This window comes from Sesamum indicum, linkage group LG15 (assembly GCF_000512975.1).
Source record: "Sesamum indicum cultivar Zhongzhi No. 13 linkage group LG15, S_indicum_v1.0, whole genome shotgun sequence".
Classification (NCBI taxonomy): domain Eukaryota; kingdom Viridiplantae; phylum Streptophyta; class Magnoliopsida; order Lamiales; family Pedaliaceae; genus Sesamum; species Sesamum indicum.
In genome coordinates this window covers 5,377,418-5,393,451 of record NC_026159.1, presented here as the reverse complement: position 1 = coordinate 5,393,451, position 16,034 = coordinate 5,377,418, and the positions used below count along the sequence as shown (strand labels likewise).

The 16,034-nt window shown below is 35.3% G+C and overlaps 3 protein-coding genes and 4 non-coding genes across 7 annotated transcripts; 3 read left to right on the top strand and 4 right to left on the bottom strand.

The window, feature by feature from the left end:
* On the bottom strand, positions 1,182 to 1,253 carry TRNAE-UUC. Its single transcript has one exon. It is a non-coding gene; the product is annotated as a tRNA-Glu (tRNA).
* TRNAE-UUC lies at positions 2,459 to 2,530 on the bottom strand. Its single transcript has one exon. It is a non-coding gene; the product is annotated as a tRNA-Glu (tRNA).
* Positions 4,006 to 7,982, top strand: LOC105177960 (uncharacterized MFS-type transporter YfnC). Its single transcript, XM_011101274.2, has 4 exons — positions 4,006 to 4,527; positions 6,078 to 6,698; positions 6,797 to 6,972; positions 7,205 to 7,982. The coding sequence occupies exons 1-4, from the start codon at positions 4,439 to 4,441 to the stop codon at positions 7,801 to 7,803; spliced, it is 1,485 nt and encodes a 494-aa protein (XP_011099576.1). The 5' UTR covers positions 4,006 to 4,438; the 3' UTR covers positions 7,804 to 7,982.
* LOC105177959 (geranylgeranyl pyrophosphate synthase, chloroplastic) lies at positions 10,153 to 11,634 on the top strand. Its single transcript, XM_011101273.2, has one exon. The coding sequence runs from the start codon at positions 10,355 to 10,357 to the stop codon at positions 11,471 to 11,473; it is 1,119 nt and encodes a 372-aa protein (XP_011099575.1). The 5' UTR covers positions 10,153 to 10,354; the 3' UTR covers positions 11,474 to 11,634.
* LOC105177958 (geranylgeranyl pyrophosphate synthase, chloroplastic) lies at positions 13,199 to 15,028 on the top strand. Its single transcript, XM_011101272.2, has one exon. It carries the CDS (start codon positions 13,501 to 13,503, stop codon positions 14,611 to 14,613), a length of 1,113 nt encoding a protein of 370 aa, XP_011099574.1. The 5' UTR covers positions 13,199 to 13,500; the 3' UTR covers positions 14,614 to 15,028.
* On the bottom strand, positions 15,137 to 15,208 carry TRNAD-GUC. Its single transcript has one exon. It is a non-coding gene; the product is annotated as a tRNA-Asp (tRNA).
* Positions 15,610 to 15,681, bottom strand: TRNAD-GUC. Its single transcript has one exon. It is a non-coding gene; the product is annotated as a tRNA-Asp (tRNA).

Below are 16,034 nucleotides of genomic sequence, written 5' to 3'. Positions count from 1 at the left end.
TTCCTTCCAATCATAACAAATAATTTAAAATAAAGTTATTATTCTTTTTCTCCCGTGGCATTTTCACTTTCCCTTCCCCTTCTATTTCCCCTTTTCTCTCATTAAAACTGGAGAAACCCTAAGTTAGGTACCTGCATTCATCTCTCATCTGAAATCCAGAACTAACACTTAATGAATTACATAGATAAGTTCTTACGTTTTCCTAATCTCCCCAAATAAATTATAGTTTGTATCAAATATAGCTAAATTTAAAATATTATACTTGTTATACGATTAACTCATTAAATTAGAGTAAGTTTGATTTAAATAAAAATATCGCCACCTTTGTTCCTAATGAATTTATTAATATTAATCACTTATTATTAAACTTAAGAGCTATAGAAAGCATTTACTAAATGTGATTAGATTGTATTATATAAATAATATACGACAATAGCTTTTTTTCCATGGTGCCGAAGGAGCATGAGTTAAGAGTGTTTCTCATGAAAGTTCAGTTCAACTTTATTACAATTTTCAACAGATGAGGCAGTGGTTAAGGGATATGACAGTTTGTGAGTCTAAACGTTCAACGAAATTTAACAGAGAAGTAGTAGCTACAGCAAACATCATTGATACTTTCCCGAATGAGCTTCAGGCAATCATCAGTCAAGTAGCTGTAAATATTCATGGCATCTGGGTTCCAAAATCATCACCAGATGATCCACAATATGATCCATTCAGGTAATAAACTAGGGGTGAATAACAGCCACATCTCATCACAAGATATGTAGCCAATATGCACTGAGGATCATAAGCTATGTTCAGGTCTTTCAGGATAAGATACCCTTAATTATCTTTTCGAAAGAAAATTATTTTAGTATGGATTTATTAAAATTTCTTGATCGTGTTTCTTGGTACAAGTTTTAATTTTTTAATGTTTTTATTATATCTAATCAATACAAAATATGTTTAATATTTTTTTGTAAAACTAGAAAAATTAATTATGTGCACACGTGTGAGTGTGGGACGTTGGTATTATATTGTGTGTCTACAGAAAGGAAGAATTTGGGTAGGGTTAGTTGGGCCAATGAGGTTTCGGCCCAACTTTTGCTATCATTCTCGCTCCATTTTCAGCCCAACTCCATAACTCAAAATATAGTGGATTTCTTCCAAAAATTAAAATAGAAAAGAAAAGAAAATAATTCCGTTGCCGGGAATCGAACCCGGGTCTCCTGGGTGAAAGCCAGATATCCTAACCGCTGGACGACAACGGATGAATGTTGATAACCCAATGTTCATTTCTAATTTATTAAAACGTACAAGAACGACACACCGCAACTTTGAGTTTGGACTGGAGAGCAGCAGAGTGCAGTGTTGATGCAACAAGTGGCGATAAAAGAGCCGAAAACGAAACGAAACACAAACAGCTGCAGATTGAATAAATGAAGAAATTCAAGTAAACCACCATACAGAGAGTCGGCGGAACAGGGCTGTCGCAAGCGCCTCCATCGTCTCCCCCTCCCCTACCATATTTGATTCCGCTGCCTGCCACCATAAACCCCGCCAACCACAATGTCCATTCCTCCCATCAGTTTCCTGCACCTGCTACCCTCCTAAATAACCAACTCTCAACTTGGAACATATATATATATGGGATTGTGGGAAATATATTGGTAGCCTGCTTAGTCAATGAAGTTGAAAATTGAATCAAATAATCGGAGAAATTCTAGTCGGATCGAATTGTATCATATTTAAATTAATTATATGATAAATATAATATATTTATAGTATAATTAATATATAATCTTAAAAAAATAATCAAATTAAATAATAAATATATCACATTTATTGTGTAATTAATTTAGTTCAATATGATGTGATATGGCTAAAAAAAATTCTCATGTAACAGTCGAATTTTCACATGGAATTGATCCCAAATTTATTATTATGGTAAATTGTGACCAACAACCCTCCTATGTTTATAAAAAATGTCAAAAAGTCTTGTGAAAAAAGAATATATATATATAGTGAATAAAATATTGCCTTAGGCCATACCTGTCTTATTTGCAATTTTGCTTAACTTTTATTACCCAAATATGAAACATTAATTTGAATTTGAGATTATTATGAATATAATATGAACCATTAATTTGTATTAAATAAGATTTAATGGTTGCAAAATAATAACATAAGTAAACAATAAAAATAAAAATAAAAAGAAATAGGGCATGTGTTATACCATTCGCGTAGGGAGGATCTATTCATCTTTTAAGAGCCGAGAAAAAATTAAATTAAGATTTATTTTTTTTAATACATAAAACATTTAAATTCCAAATAATCATATTCTATGTCTTATGTTAATATATTATATAAGAAAGGAGCGAGAACACAAAAATTCAATATTAACAACTTTAAAATAAAACTTATTTAAATTTAAAATAATTACTTTCTTCAAACATTTAAAAAAAAAAAGGTATATTTCCATTGCCGGGAATCGAACCCGGGTCTCCTGGGTGAAAGCCAGACATCCTAACCGCTGGACGACAATGGATGATGTTCGTTAATTTGAATACGAATCAGCTTATTCAGATCCTTAAAATTGGAACTACATGACATATTAAATGAACTACAGTAAAACCTCTATAAATTAATAACCTTGGGACCATGAAATTTTATTAATTTAGAGAGATATTAAATTATCGATAAATTAATATTTTATTAATTAAAAGAGAGACTTTTTAAATTCAGCAAATTTAGTACATATGTATTGAAAATAAATAAATTCATATATGTTTCATTGATTATATTCATGCAACAATGAACTATTATATTCATAGACACATGTATCAATTCATTGGAATTACTTAAATATACATGTTTATATTAATTCATTGCACTTAAATAACTATTATAACCAATTAAATATATTCATGCATGATGAATGAAACATATACTACATAAATCTCAATATGATAATAAAATAGTTCATAACACCCAACCATGTCTTCTCATCTAAAAGGCATCGCAAAATCATCCATGAATGATCAAATACGTAAAGCATTACAGATTTCATATTTTAGTAAATTATCATAATACTTATAATTGTAATATTTATGAATTATTAATTTAGAGTTTTAATGGGACCTAATATTTATAAAGGAATTTTCTGAAAAATTATTATTTTATTATCTTATCGAATTTGATGATTTTTTACAAAGGCCCAAGTCGGGACCGGAGGATTTTATTATTTTAGAGAGTTTATTAATTTATAAAGTATTAATTTATAGAGGTTTTACTGTAATATAAAACCCACAGTTATATAATTTTTCTTTCTTTTTTTCATATAACTTTGAAGCGGTACCTTTTTATTTACAAAATTGATTAATTGAAGTGCAAACACTTTCTACATGTATTTATTTATTGTAATATATGTCTATGACTTATTATTTAAGCTATATTCGTGATTTTTATAAACAAGACCATATAATAATTATGACGAGCCAAAAAAATAAAATTAAGACTTTTCTTTAGGAATGGAGAAAGTACCATAAAAGGAGACTAATAGCAACAGCTCTTATCGGATTGGAATAAAATTAAATTTCCGTGTTTTAAAACATAGTATAAGATGCAATAATTTATATAATATTTTAAATAAATTGAGACAAACACCATCATATTAGGACGTCTGTTTAATTTCACTAGTCATTATGATACGCTGCCTATACGTCCATATTGTAAATATATTTTACGTTTTGAAATATATTATCAATAAGAAAAAAAAATATATAAATCGATACATTATATTTTAAAAAGGAAAAAAAAAAAAAAGAAAGAAAGCAATAAAGAAAAAGAAAATCAATTTAAATGTATTGTTGATATAATAACAAAATTAGTGTTGCAATGTTATAACGGTTATTTGTGAAAAAAAAATACCTTTATTTTTTGTATAGTACAGATAGAAGGATAAAAATTCAAACGCACTCTCCTCCGTAGAACCACCAACCTAAAATTTGGGGTGGGTAGACAAGTAGACGGGGAAAATCCAGGAAATAAAATAGAATCCCTTTTACCACTTCAACTTCGTCAAGAAAGATCCAATCTTTTCACTCCAATCATATCCCACCAAGAACAACAATTTCCTTTGCGGATTTCCAACTCCCCATAATTCCACAATATACTCTTCCCTCCTCTGCCACTCTCTCTACATTATCATAACATAGTTAAACATTCACCGGATTTAAATCTGTCTTGTCCCTTTCCTCGGATTAATCAGTAATGCAAACCCGTCACATATATTTTTATTACACGTGTATTTCTACGTTATTATTTTTGGCTTGAAGATTCTATTTCGGTTTGGTCAATGCTCAGGACAAACCATCACGTTGCCTGATGGGTGGAGCAGCCCTCTTAGATCCGCCTCCGGGGAGCAATCCCAGAACTCCAACTGCTTGATTCATTTATGGGACTTAGCCTCAGAGCACCAAGATTTCGTGGGCCGGCGTATTTTCGATCCAACAATCTGCTACCAAGAAATCTCGTAACCATGAGGTGAGGTTTCGATGCTACCCATGTTATCTTTATTGCCGGGCCTCGCTTTTTATCCTGTATTGTCCTTTTTTTATTCTTTTTTCTGTTGGTTGATGGGTTGTTGAGTTTCTGTTTGTTCTGTTTTTTGCTGGTTATGGCTGTTGGTTTTGATTGGATACGCGTTGAACATGTTTCCGTTTACTGGTGTCTTAAATTTTTGATGATATGTAGTTAAAAGTTGGTGGGCATGGTTAGAATCTTACAAAGATTTCGTTCGTGGCAAGTTCCAGTACTTCTCTTTCCAATTGTCTAGATTTTGGGAATCAGTTGTGTGTAAGATTCCAAGTAAAGGTTCTTGTGTTGAGTGCTCTACTTCAGAGGAAAAAAGACAAGAACATGATACGATTAAGGTTTTGGGATTCATTTACTGTCTTTAAGATAGTACTAGATAGAGGTTTCGGAACTGATTAACTATTTTTTAGGGGTTAGTTTTCTCCGTGCGATATACGTTTACATCCTCCAATTATTTGCTTTTCTGGTGTATGTAACCTTTGCTTTGTGGTATTCTTTTGCGAAATTATCACTTACAGATGCTTTGTTGTCAAGATGGATTTATGCGCATTTGCTGCAGTTATGGCCTTAGTAGGTATAGCTTGAAGCTGATTTATTTCTCTTCTGGCTTTTTCGAAACAATAACTGTTAACTTAAATGGCCAAGAACTATGCTTTCAACACATCGGTGATCATGTTATATGAATACGAGTAGCATGATTAGAACCAAATATGAACCTTTTTTGGTAATCTTGGTTGGATGTTCCATCTCTTCTGCCGATCAAACTATTTCCATGGCTCCAATGGAAATTAGTCATTTGGTCAAAATCATCAAAGTTATTGCATTGAGTGTGGATTCTAGTTTCACAAACAATAGATTGTATGGTAAACTGTTCTGTTTCTAATGAATTGCGACTGTCTGATGTCACTGTGGCATCCATGGGCTTACATTTGAATAAGCATATGACAAAGTCGAAGTGAAGATCAGAAGTCTGAAGTACTGCTCTAATATCAGAATGAAAGAAGCAAAGTAGGTCTTACCTTATGCCACGTGGAAGTTATCTGCAGGTCTTGACCACAATGAGTGTGTAGAGTGCTGGTTAACAGGATGGCATTGCTATTAACAGGGAGTTATAATCTACAGTGAGAATTAAATATCAGCCACAGACTTACAACCAATTTGGTTTTGAGCAGCTGTTGTGGTTGCACGTCATGCTGTATTTTATCTAAATTACTCTTCCTCTTGTGTAATGTGCCAGTCGATCTTACCTTATGCAACAAAGAACGTCCCAAGTTCATTAATTTGAGTGTGTAGAGTGCTGGTTATGCATCAACTGCTTGATTCATTTCTGATTTTTGTTCTGAGGAGTATATTCAGATCTTGATTTCTAAAGATTAATTATGCCAGTGCCTTTTACATTTGTGATCATTACATAAGATAGTTCCCTCATTCTATTTGGTGGCTTTTCAAGAGTTCCATTGTAGAATTTTCTTCTGATATTTTCTGCTGATATACTACAGAACGAGAACGTTTTTTGGGTTTTCTCTCTCTTTAATTATCATCAACATGGCTTCGATAATGGAGCGGGCTGATGAGAATCTCCTTCCGGCTGTTTACAAAGAAGTCAGTGAAGCTTTTGCTGCCGGGCCGTCAGATCTCGGATACCTCACGTTCACACGGAACTTTGTGCAAGGACTGGCATCACCGGTGGCTGGTGTATTAGCTATCAATTATGACCGCCCCATGGTTCTTGCAATTGGCATTCTCTGCTGGGCCTTATCAACGGCAGCCGTTGGAGCGAGCAAGTATTTCTTTCAAGCCGCATTCTGGAGAGCAATAAATGGCTTCGGATTGGCAATTGTGATACCTGCACTTCAGTCTTTCATTGCTGATAGCTATAGCGACAGCGTAAGAGGTGCTGGATTTGGCTTCCTGAATCTTGTTGGCACGGTGGGTGGTATAGGAGGTGGAGCTATTGCTACCGTTATGGCTGGTTACACTTTCTGGGGCATGCCTGGATGGCGATGTGCCTTCCTGATGATGGGGGGTTTGAGTTGTTTGATTGGGTTCCTCGTTTATCAGTTTGTTATCGACCCTAGAAGAATTGGCAGTTCTCATGATACCAGCAAGATGTCTGATAGGTATGGCTGTACCAGTTATGTTATGAACATTAGCATTGTTGATTATGTGCAAGCTCTAATAATCGTGCACTCGTTAATTCAGTGACTTATTGTTTTAGGGAGAATTTGATAGACAGTAAAAGCTCAAGATCTGCAACAATATGGGCGGAGTCATGGATAGCCATGAAAACCGTGATGAAAGTGCCAACATTTCAGTTCATTGTTTTACAGGGTCTTGTTGGTTCAGTGCCCTGGACAGCCATTGTTTTCATCACCTTGTGGTTCGAACTAATAGGTATGTTTTTCCTCAAAGTTCCATAATCTGAACTTTTTTATGACTTACAACATCGAGCAAAGAGACGGTATGTCTCAAATTGACATTTCTAGACCCGTGAATACGGGTGCTGTATATTTGCAAGACAAGGACTTCTGAAGAGCACACCTGTCCTAGTGCTTACCTCCGCCAGTCACACTTATGAAACTCAATTTTGAACTTTGTTGTCTTGATTCTCACTATTTATCCGCAGGTTTCGACCATAACAGTTCTGCAACATTAGTCGGTCTCTTTGCTGCTGGATGTGCTCTGGGATCGTTTCTTGGCGGCGTAATAGCAGATCGGATGTCCCACAAATACCCCCACTCAGGACGGATTATGTGCGCACAGTTCAGTTCCTTTATGGGCATTCCATTCTCGTTGTTCCTTATCAAGGCTATTCCCCAGGAAGTGAGCAGCTACTACACATATGCTACCACGCTATTCCTGATGGGTCTTACCATCAGCTGGTGCGCTACAGCCACAAACGGCCCGATGTTTGCTGAGGTCGTCCCTGCCAAACACCGCACCATGATCTATGCATTTGACCGCGCCTTTGAAGTGTCGTTTTCCTCATTCGCTGCTCCCATTGTGGGAATTCTTGCAGAAAAGGTCTACGGTTACAACCCAAAGACTGTGGATCCAATTTTAGGGTCGACAAGGGAGGCGTACGCGTTGTCGAGAGGGCTTCTGTCGATGATGGTAGTACCGTTTGGTTTGTGTTGCCTGTTCTACACTCCTTTGTACTGGACATTTAAGCAGGACAGGGAGACCGCTAGAGTAGCTAGTCTCAAGGAAACCGAGATGCTATGAATCGTTCTTGCTTTTCAGTAGCACACCTTTTCGTTTACGTCGGAGAATTTTTGCCATCTCCAGAGGGATGCAATAGTAACAATTCTTGACCTGTTTCCACGGACAACCTTTTTAAGCTGAAGTAGAGTTGATTAAATTCACTGTCTGATTAGTTTACATATGTGCATCTTCTCCATGAATCTGTCTGACTTCGAACTCCATTACTTGCATTCTTTCTCACATTCACCAGCGGTTAGTACACACATGGTCACTACATAGCCTCACTTTTCGGCTTAAATATTTTAATAATATAATTTTCAACGACTCCTGCCCTTTTTTATTATGAAAAACAAAATTACCAATCCCGACTTCCTTACGACCGCTTGTGGTTTTATAAATGTTAATGCAGACATGTAATAAATAATTATTTATGATAATTTTTGTTAGATATTGGCATTCGATAAAAATAATTATAATTGATTTATTTTAATTAATTCGTTCTTACTAAAAAAAGAAAGAAAATGGGAGATGACCGCAATTTGTAAAGCCCCATATCTACTGTTGTATTAATTTTTTATGATTCAAAAGATACCTTTCAACTGATAAGGCAACTAACTTATTTTTTTTTTTATTTTTTTTTGACGTGATGTGTTGATTTATATATTTTAAAATATAAAAAATTATTTATACATACTGTTAGTTTGTAGTCAATTTTGCTGGTTAGGTTAGTTGTTGAATGTGTATATAATATATTAGTCGTAGAAAGAGACTGCCACTGACCGGAATTTGCTACGGTGCCCTTTAAAATCGGGAGTTTGTGGAAAGGACAATGTAAGAGTTTTTTGTTTTTTTAAATAATAAATATGATTTATTAATATTATTTAATATATTTAAATATTTAATATTGATTAAATACATTAAATATTTTTTAAAAAATTAAAAATTAGAATGAAAGTATATATACACATATTTCAGGAGACTCGAAATTAAAATGAAATTATTAAGTTTTAAACATAATAATATGGAATGGATCCATAAAATAAAACATTAGAATCATATTAGCAAAGGAAGTGTTCATGCGACGGTCTTTGTAGGCAACGTGTCTCTGCATCTTGTTTTAATTATTTATGTTTTAAAATATATTAAATAGGATGATGCATCTTGTTGTGGGACATAAATTGATAAACCAAATTTACGAGATGACACGCGTACGGATCTCTGTTGATGGTGAGACTATATTTAGATAATTTAAAAGGATTTAATATAATTTAAATTATTGTAATATTGTAAATGAGCATTTTACTCTCCATAAACAATTTTTAAATGCACAGAGAATAAAAAATTAGATTTCATTGTACCAACCTCAAACTTCTCTGAGTGATGAGAGTTTGGTCCCACTAAATAGGTCGTTCTCACTTTCGATTTCTCATTTTATGGAGTCGACACTTCGAGTTTCAAAATCTCAACTTTTGACACTGTACTTCATCAGCCACTAAATATTAACAACAAAGGGTCATGTACTGATCAATAAATGCCCAAATTCTATTTTATCCCCTTATATTTAAAAAAAAAAAAACTAAATTATTTTTAAGTTTCAAAATTTCTTAATTTTTAAAAACTTCAAAAATTATAAATTATAACCCAATAAAATTATTATTTAAAAATTACTATTTACACTTAAACTTAATTTAGTATATTTCGACATATAAATATAAAAATATAATTAATAATTGAATATATTATTTTACATTGATCACCATTTTATTGAGTATGAAATTTTACTTGTATACAATAATATTTTATGAATATGCACATAATCTGACCGAGAAATATTCAAAGAAAATATTTATTTATTTTTTAATTAGAATGGGGATAAGATTTGAAGACTGCATTGATGGACTGCAACCTTTAAATTATAATAAACTGCTGACACATAGCATTGGAGTTGCATAACAAAGACTTTCAAAGTATTGATCACAATGATATTAATTATTTATAGTCAATATTCAAAACTCTTATAGAAAATTCATAAATGCTCCAAATATTTCTAAATAAAAGAAAGGAATTCTCTTAGAATTAATTAAAGGGTACGTAACGTGTTGGGAAGAGCTCCAACTTACCGAGAAAAAAAATACTGACTTTTTAAATTTAATTGCATAAATATTTCTCGTTTTTTATAAAATTATAAATATTTTTTCTGAGAAAGTATCAGCGTAATATATTTCACGAGATATTTATATAAAATATTTTTACCAAAATTTAACAAAAATAATAGAATGAAAATATTTAGGTGACTAGGCATAATAGCATGAAATTGGGAATGTAATTTAGTGTAATTAAATTTGTAGATTCCAATGCCCAAATGTCAATGGGATTGAAAGGAAATCTGCCAGTGGTTGTTGCTGCACATCTCAAACACATTAAAGAATTGAATTCCCCCAATCTTCTGCACATGAATCGCGAACCCAACCACTCTAAATCACTCTCAATCTCTCTTGCTCACTTCCCCATTGATCTCAAACTCCTGATCCCTTGTTCTTGGTGATTCATAGTTTTTGTTTTTCTTGCAAGAATGAGCCTTATCAGCCCCATTACAACATGGTCCTACACAAACTCCATCAACAATGTTCACAGCAGCAGATCCACACCCTTTCTTCTTCCTCACCCACTCAAGAACCATCTGCACCTTTCTTTCTTTTCCTCAATTCCCAGACAAAAAACCTTTGATTTTTCCTCGGTTTCAATCTCAGCCGTCCTCGCCAAAGAACACAAGGGAGACAGCAAAAGCAGCAGTGCTGATCAGACCTTTAATTTCAAGAACTACATGCTTCAAAAGGCTGCCTCCGTGAACAAAGCCCTGGAGAACGCAGTCCTTCTGAGGACGCCCCTCAAGATTCACGAGTCCATGAGATACTCCCTTCTCGCCGGCGGCAAGAGAGTCAGACCCATGTTGTGTATCGCATCCTGCGAGCTTGTCGGCGGCCAAGAATCCACCGCCATGCCGGCCGCCTGCGCCGTCGAGATGATCCACACCATGTCCCTTATGCACGACGACTTGCCCTGCATGGACGACGACGATTTGCGGAGGGGGAAGCCCACAAACCACAAGGTCTTCGGCGAGGATGTGACCGTTTTGGCCGGCGATGCGCTCTTGGCTTTCGCGTTTGAGCATGTGGCCACCGCCACGAAAGGGGCTTCCCCGGACAGGGTTGTGAGAGCCGTCGGAGAATTGGCTAAGTGTGTTGGGGTTGAAGGAGTGGTGGCCGGGCAGGTTGCTGATATTACCTCAGAAGGATTGACCGAAGTTGGATTAGAGCATTTAGAGTTCATTCACGTTCACAAAACCGCCGCTTTGCTGGAGGGACCAGTGGTCATGGGGGCCATTCTGGGCGGCGCCGACGACGGAGTTGTTGCCAAGTTAAGGAAGTTCGCGAGGTGCATCGGGCTGTTGTTTCAGGTGGTTGATGACATTCTTGATGTGACAAAATCGTCGAAAGAACTCGGGAAGACCGCCGGAAAAGACTTGGTGGCTGATAAAACCACATACCCGAAGCTTATTGGGCTTGAGAAATCAAGGGAGTTCGCTAAGGAACTGAACAGGGAAGCGCAGGAGCAGCTTGCGGGATTCGATCCCGTCAAGGCGGCGCCGTTGATAGCTCTTGCTAATTACATTGCGTATAGGGATAACTGATACATATCTGTGTGTAATTCTGAAGCAACAGCAACAACAACAACAGAGTATACTCATAGTCATAGATCCAACCCCTACGTAATAACGTGTTTTCAGATCGTCAAATGTTAAAGTTTACTTGTTTAAGAATAGTTTTGGGTCTTGGGTTTTTCAGATCATCATACCATATCCAAGTTCTTGACAACTGTTAAGATTAGTAATTATACACAAAGTACATGTAAAAAGTATATGATATTTGAAATATTATTGATTCAAATATAACCGACGTTGAAGTTTTGTGGCATTGAACAAGAATGGTGGAAATGGACAAATTAACAAGTCATTGACCCAAAAAGGGTGGCGTGGGACACTTTGTCACGTGTGGCTTGGAACCAACCTAGGATTAGTATATGTCTGTTTTATATAATGAAATTAAAATATAATGCATGTTGTACACATTATTAGGACATTAATATACAACATCAAAGTAGAATAAAACAACTTTTATGAAAGAAAAGAAGGGCGGAGTCTAGCTTAGAGGTTTTTGAATTAGTTTGCTGACCCTTTTAATATCTTATAAAATAGGTTAAATTGTATTTTAGCCTCTATCGTATTTGTGTTTTATAAATAAGTAAAAAAAGATATCATGATTTACAAGCTCTACGTGAAATCTGTCTTCCGTTAAAACTAATGAAATGTAAATTTTACGCCGTCCTTATTGTAAAATGGACTGATTTTTAACTGACGTTAACTCCTTTTTGAACTAAAAATATCTAAAATACCATTTTTGATATATAAAATCATTCGTATTTATTTATTTATTATTTTGAGATTTTTTTTGTGCATTTTTTTGTATTTTTAGTCTCCCAAAAAGTAAATAATCTTAAACATTTTTATCTAAAATCAAAACACAAAAAGTATAAAAACATTATAAAGATTTATGATTTAAATTAAAAAGTTAAATTAATATCACAATTACAAAAATTAATATACTAAAATTCAATTTTTTAATTTAAATATCTATATGAATAAAAATATTAATTATTTATAATAATTATACCTTATTAACTAATTTAAATTATTATTTAGTTTAAATATATTCAAACAAATAATATAATTTGCTGCAGATAGTATTTAAATTTAAATTACCATTATAAGTATTTAAAATAAAATTTTAATACTTTCTTTGTATTATGTTTATGTTTTAAAAATATAAATTAATTTTCTTAATTGTTTAGCTTAAAATTAAAATTTTAGATATTTTACAAAAAAAAATTGAACAACATTGGTCAATCTCCATTTTGGATTGGTAATAGTAGGAGATAAGGATTAAATCATAGGCCCATCACTAATGTGGACTTTAATGGGACACCCAAATGCTTGGTACACTAGAAGAATTATAGTCTTTAAACTATGGTTAATTAGTCATGATTAATAATAAATAGTCGCAATAAATAGTTATCGATCGCGATCACATAATCATTGCTCGTGATTTTTGTGAAAGTGGCTAAAACATTTATTATGGTTAAAAGCCAGTTTTGCACCATGGCTCTTAGACGTAACAAATAATTTTTTTATGGTGAAAAGATTAATTTTTTGCATCAATTTTATTTAATCATATTTAATAATAGTCGTTGACCATGATTTTATTCTGGTAATACTTGAGTTATCCCAAATTATAGAGAGGAAGAACAAAAAGCTAACTGCTAAATAGCTTAACAGGCTTTTCCTACGAGATGTTCGGAAGAAGTTTTGCAGACAATGGAATTGGAATAGAGAAGAGAGTTTATGTTGGAATAGTACATGTGAATGCAATAAAGTCTTACACCATTGCAACAACTCTTGAATAAACACAATATGTTGATTGGATTGAATGATTATAGTAAGGTAGATCTCAGGTTCCCAGCCCACAAGAACAATAAATTGCAATTAAAAGGGACAAATTTCTTGCAGGTTCTACATCTGGATTACTGCGAGTAATAGTAATTCAAAACCCTTTTTGAGTTTTTTTCTGCTAACTGCAAGAATCGTCGCTCACCTCACTCCCAATGATTCCCAATACTAACTTTCTGTACAAAATCAAACCCAGATCCAATCCTTCCACCTTTCTTCATCATTTAAATCCGACGTTGATATCGTTCTTCTTGCCCAGTTCAGGAAGCCGCTTCCTTTCAAATTCTCCCTTCTCAGATTTCGCCTCTGATGATCCAACTGTTGATGAGTGCCGACGCCAAGAAATCAGAGTAGAAGAAGAAAGCCCAGGAAGTAAATTTGATTTCAAGGGCTATATGCTTGAGAAAATTGGCGTCGTCAATCGGGCCTTAGACGCCGCAGTTCCCCTCAGAGACCCCGTCAGACTCCACGAAGCGATGCGGTATTCTCTCCTGTCCCAAGGAAAACGCATCTGCCCCATCGTTTGTCTCGCCGCCTGTCAGCTGGTCGGCGGAGATGAGTCAACGGCTTTGCCGTCAGCCTGCGCCCTGGAAATGATCCACGCCATGTCGCTGATGCACGACGACCTGCCCTGTATGGACAACGACGATCTCCGCAGGGGCCGGCCCTCGAACCACGTGGTTTTCGGGGAACACGTTTCTGTTATAGCTGGGTACGCCCTTCTTGCGCGCGCATTCGAGCACATAGCGATGGATACAAAAGGGTTGGCCCCGGGCAAAATTGTCCGCGTCGTAAGTGAATTAGCGAGGTTGATTGGGCCGGAGGGGGTGGTGGCCGGGCAGGTTGCGGATCTGAAATGTGGAGGGAACGGGCAGTTGGATATAGGAGTGGAGCAGCTGGAGTACATTCACCTTCACAAGACCGCCGCGTCGGTGGAGGCGTCGGCCGTAGCGGGTGCGGTTCTGGGCGGGGCGTGTGAGGAGGAGATTGACAGGCTGAGAAGATACTCGAGATGTGCGGGGCTGATGTTTCAGGTGGTGGATGATGTTCTTGATGTTACCAAGAGTAGTGCAGAATTGGGGAAGAGTTGTGGGAAGGATTTGGTGGCCGGCAAAGCGACATATCCGAAGCTGATCGGCGTTGAGAAATCAATGGAGTATGCTGAGAAGTTGAACGAGGAGGCTCAAGAACAACTGGTTGGGTTTGATCAGGAAAAGGCTGCTCCATTGATTGCCTTGGCAAATTACATTGTTCACAGGCAAAAGTGAGCAACTCTATCTCCTCCTATTTTCTTAGTTTTGTCACTAATTAACACTCAAGAATTGCAATCTCTTTTTGTTACAAAAAGGGAAAACAGATTGTTGCTCTCTCCACAGACATACGTTCGATTTTGACCAATATGTCAATCATTTGTGGTGCAAATGAGATGGACAAACATACGTGTTAGGTTAGGATGTATGTTTAGGGGCACTAAATGATGTTTGACAAGTATTGTTGTAATGTAATTGATACATAAATTGAAGAAGAGTAGGGCATGTGGGCAAGATGATTGAGCCACAAAGCAGTCAGGCCGGCCCTTGGGAATGGAGGGGAAGGCCATTCGGACAGAAGAAAAGGTGATAGGCCTTTGCGGATGATTAATGATGATCATGCAATCATAATTTTTAGGAGATGGGCCTTTTACTTTGGTGTGCAAATCCACTTCAGCCCAAGCATACCTGCAAAATCGATTTTTTTTATGCATCTGTAAAATAGTTGAAAGAACAAAAATTGAAAACCAGAAAAAAATTTCGCCGTTGCCGGGGATCGAACCCGGGTCGCCCGCGTGACAGGCGGGAATACTCACCACTATACTACAACGACTTGTTGATTCACGATTCCATGCACTCTTCTTTTCCAATTTATTATTTCAAAATAATAAAATATCATTAGTTATTAACAAATTTTGCTCTTCTTTTTCTGTGCAAGTATTATTGTAAAAAAAAATTAAAAATTAGTAATATAAATATCCCGTCATAATACGAAAAATTACTTCACCAGATAATAAGTCACAATTATTCATGGATTAAATAGAGTAGGACATGACAATTGTGATAAACTTGCACTAACTTACACACCCAGTGTTGAATTCAGGAGCTTTAAGAAGAAATTTTTTAAAACCCAACTCATCGACTGTTCCTTGAAAAATATATTTAAAATATCAAGAGTGTCCAGCACAAGCCAATCAATAAAACTGAAAAGGAAAAAGGAAAAGATCAAAACAACGCCGTTGCCGGGGATCGAACCCGGGTCACCCGCGTGACAGGCGGGAATACTCACCACTATACTACAACGACTTGTTTGTTTATTTTAAGTAAATAATACCACCAGTACTAAATATAACTATCATTTTTCATTCTATGAAAAACTGTATTAATCTCCGACACCATTACAACATAAAATTCAATCCATCAATCAATTCAAATATACTTTAAATTTTTACACAAAAGTCCATACAAAATAAAAAAAACGCACATTTCCCACTAAAAACTAAAAATAAAAACACCAATAAACGAAAACTATCCTACTTATCTTATGATATTGCTAGACTCGACACTCAGAACAGAACAGACTAAAAGTAAACAATTAAATATTGTTTATAATAGTTTCATAATTAACCTAAATAAATAAAATAAAATGCAAAAATGAA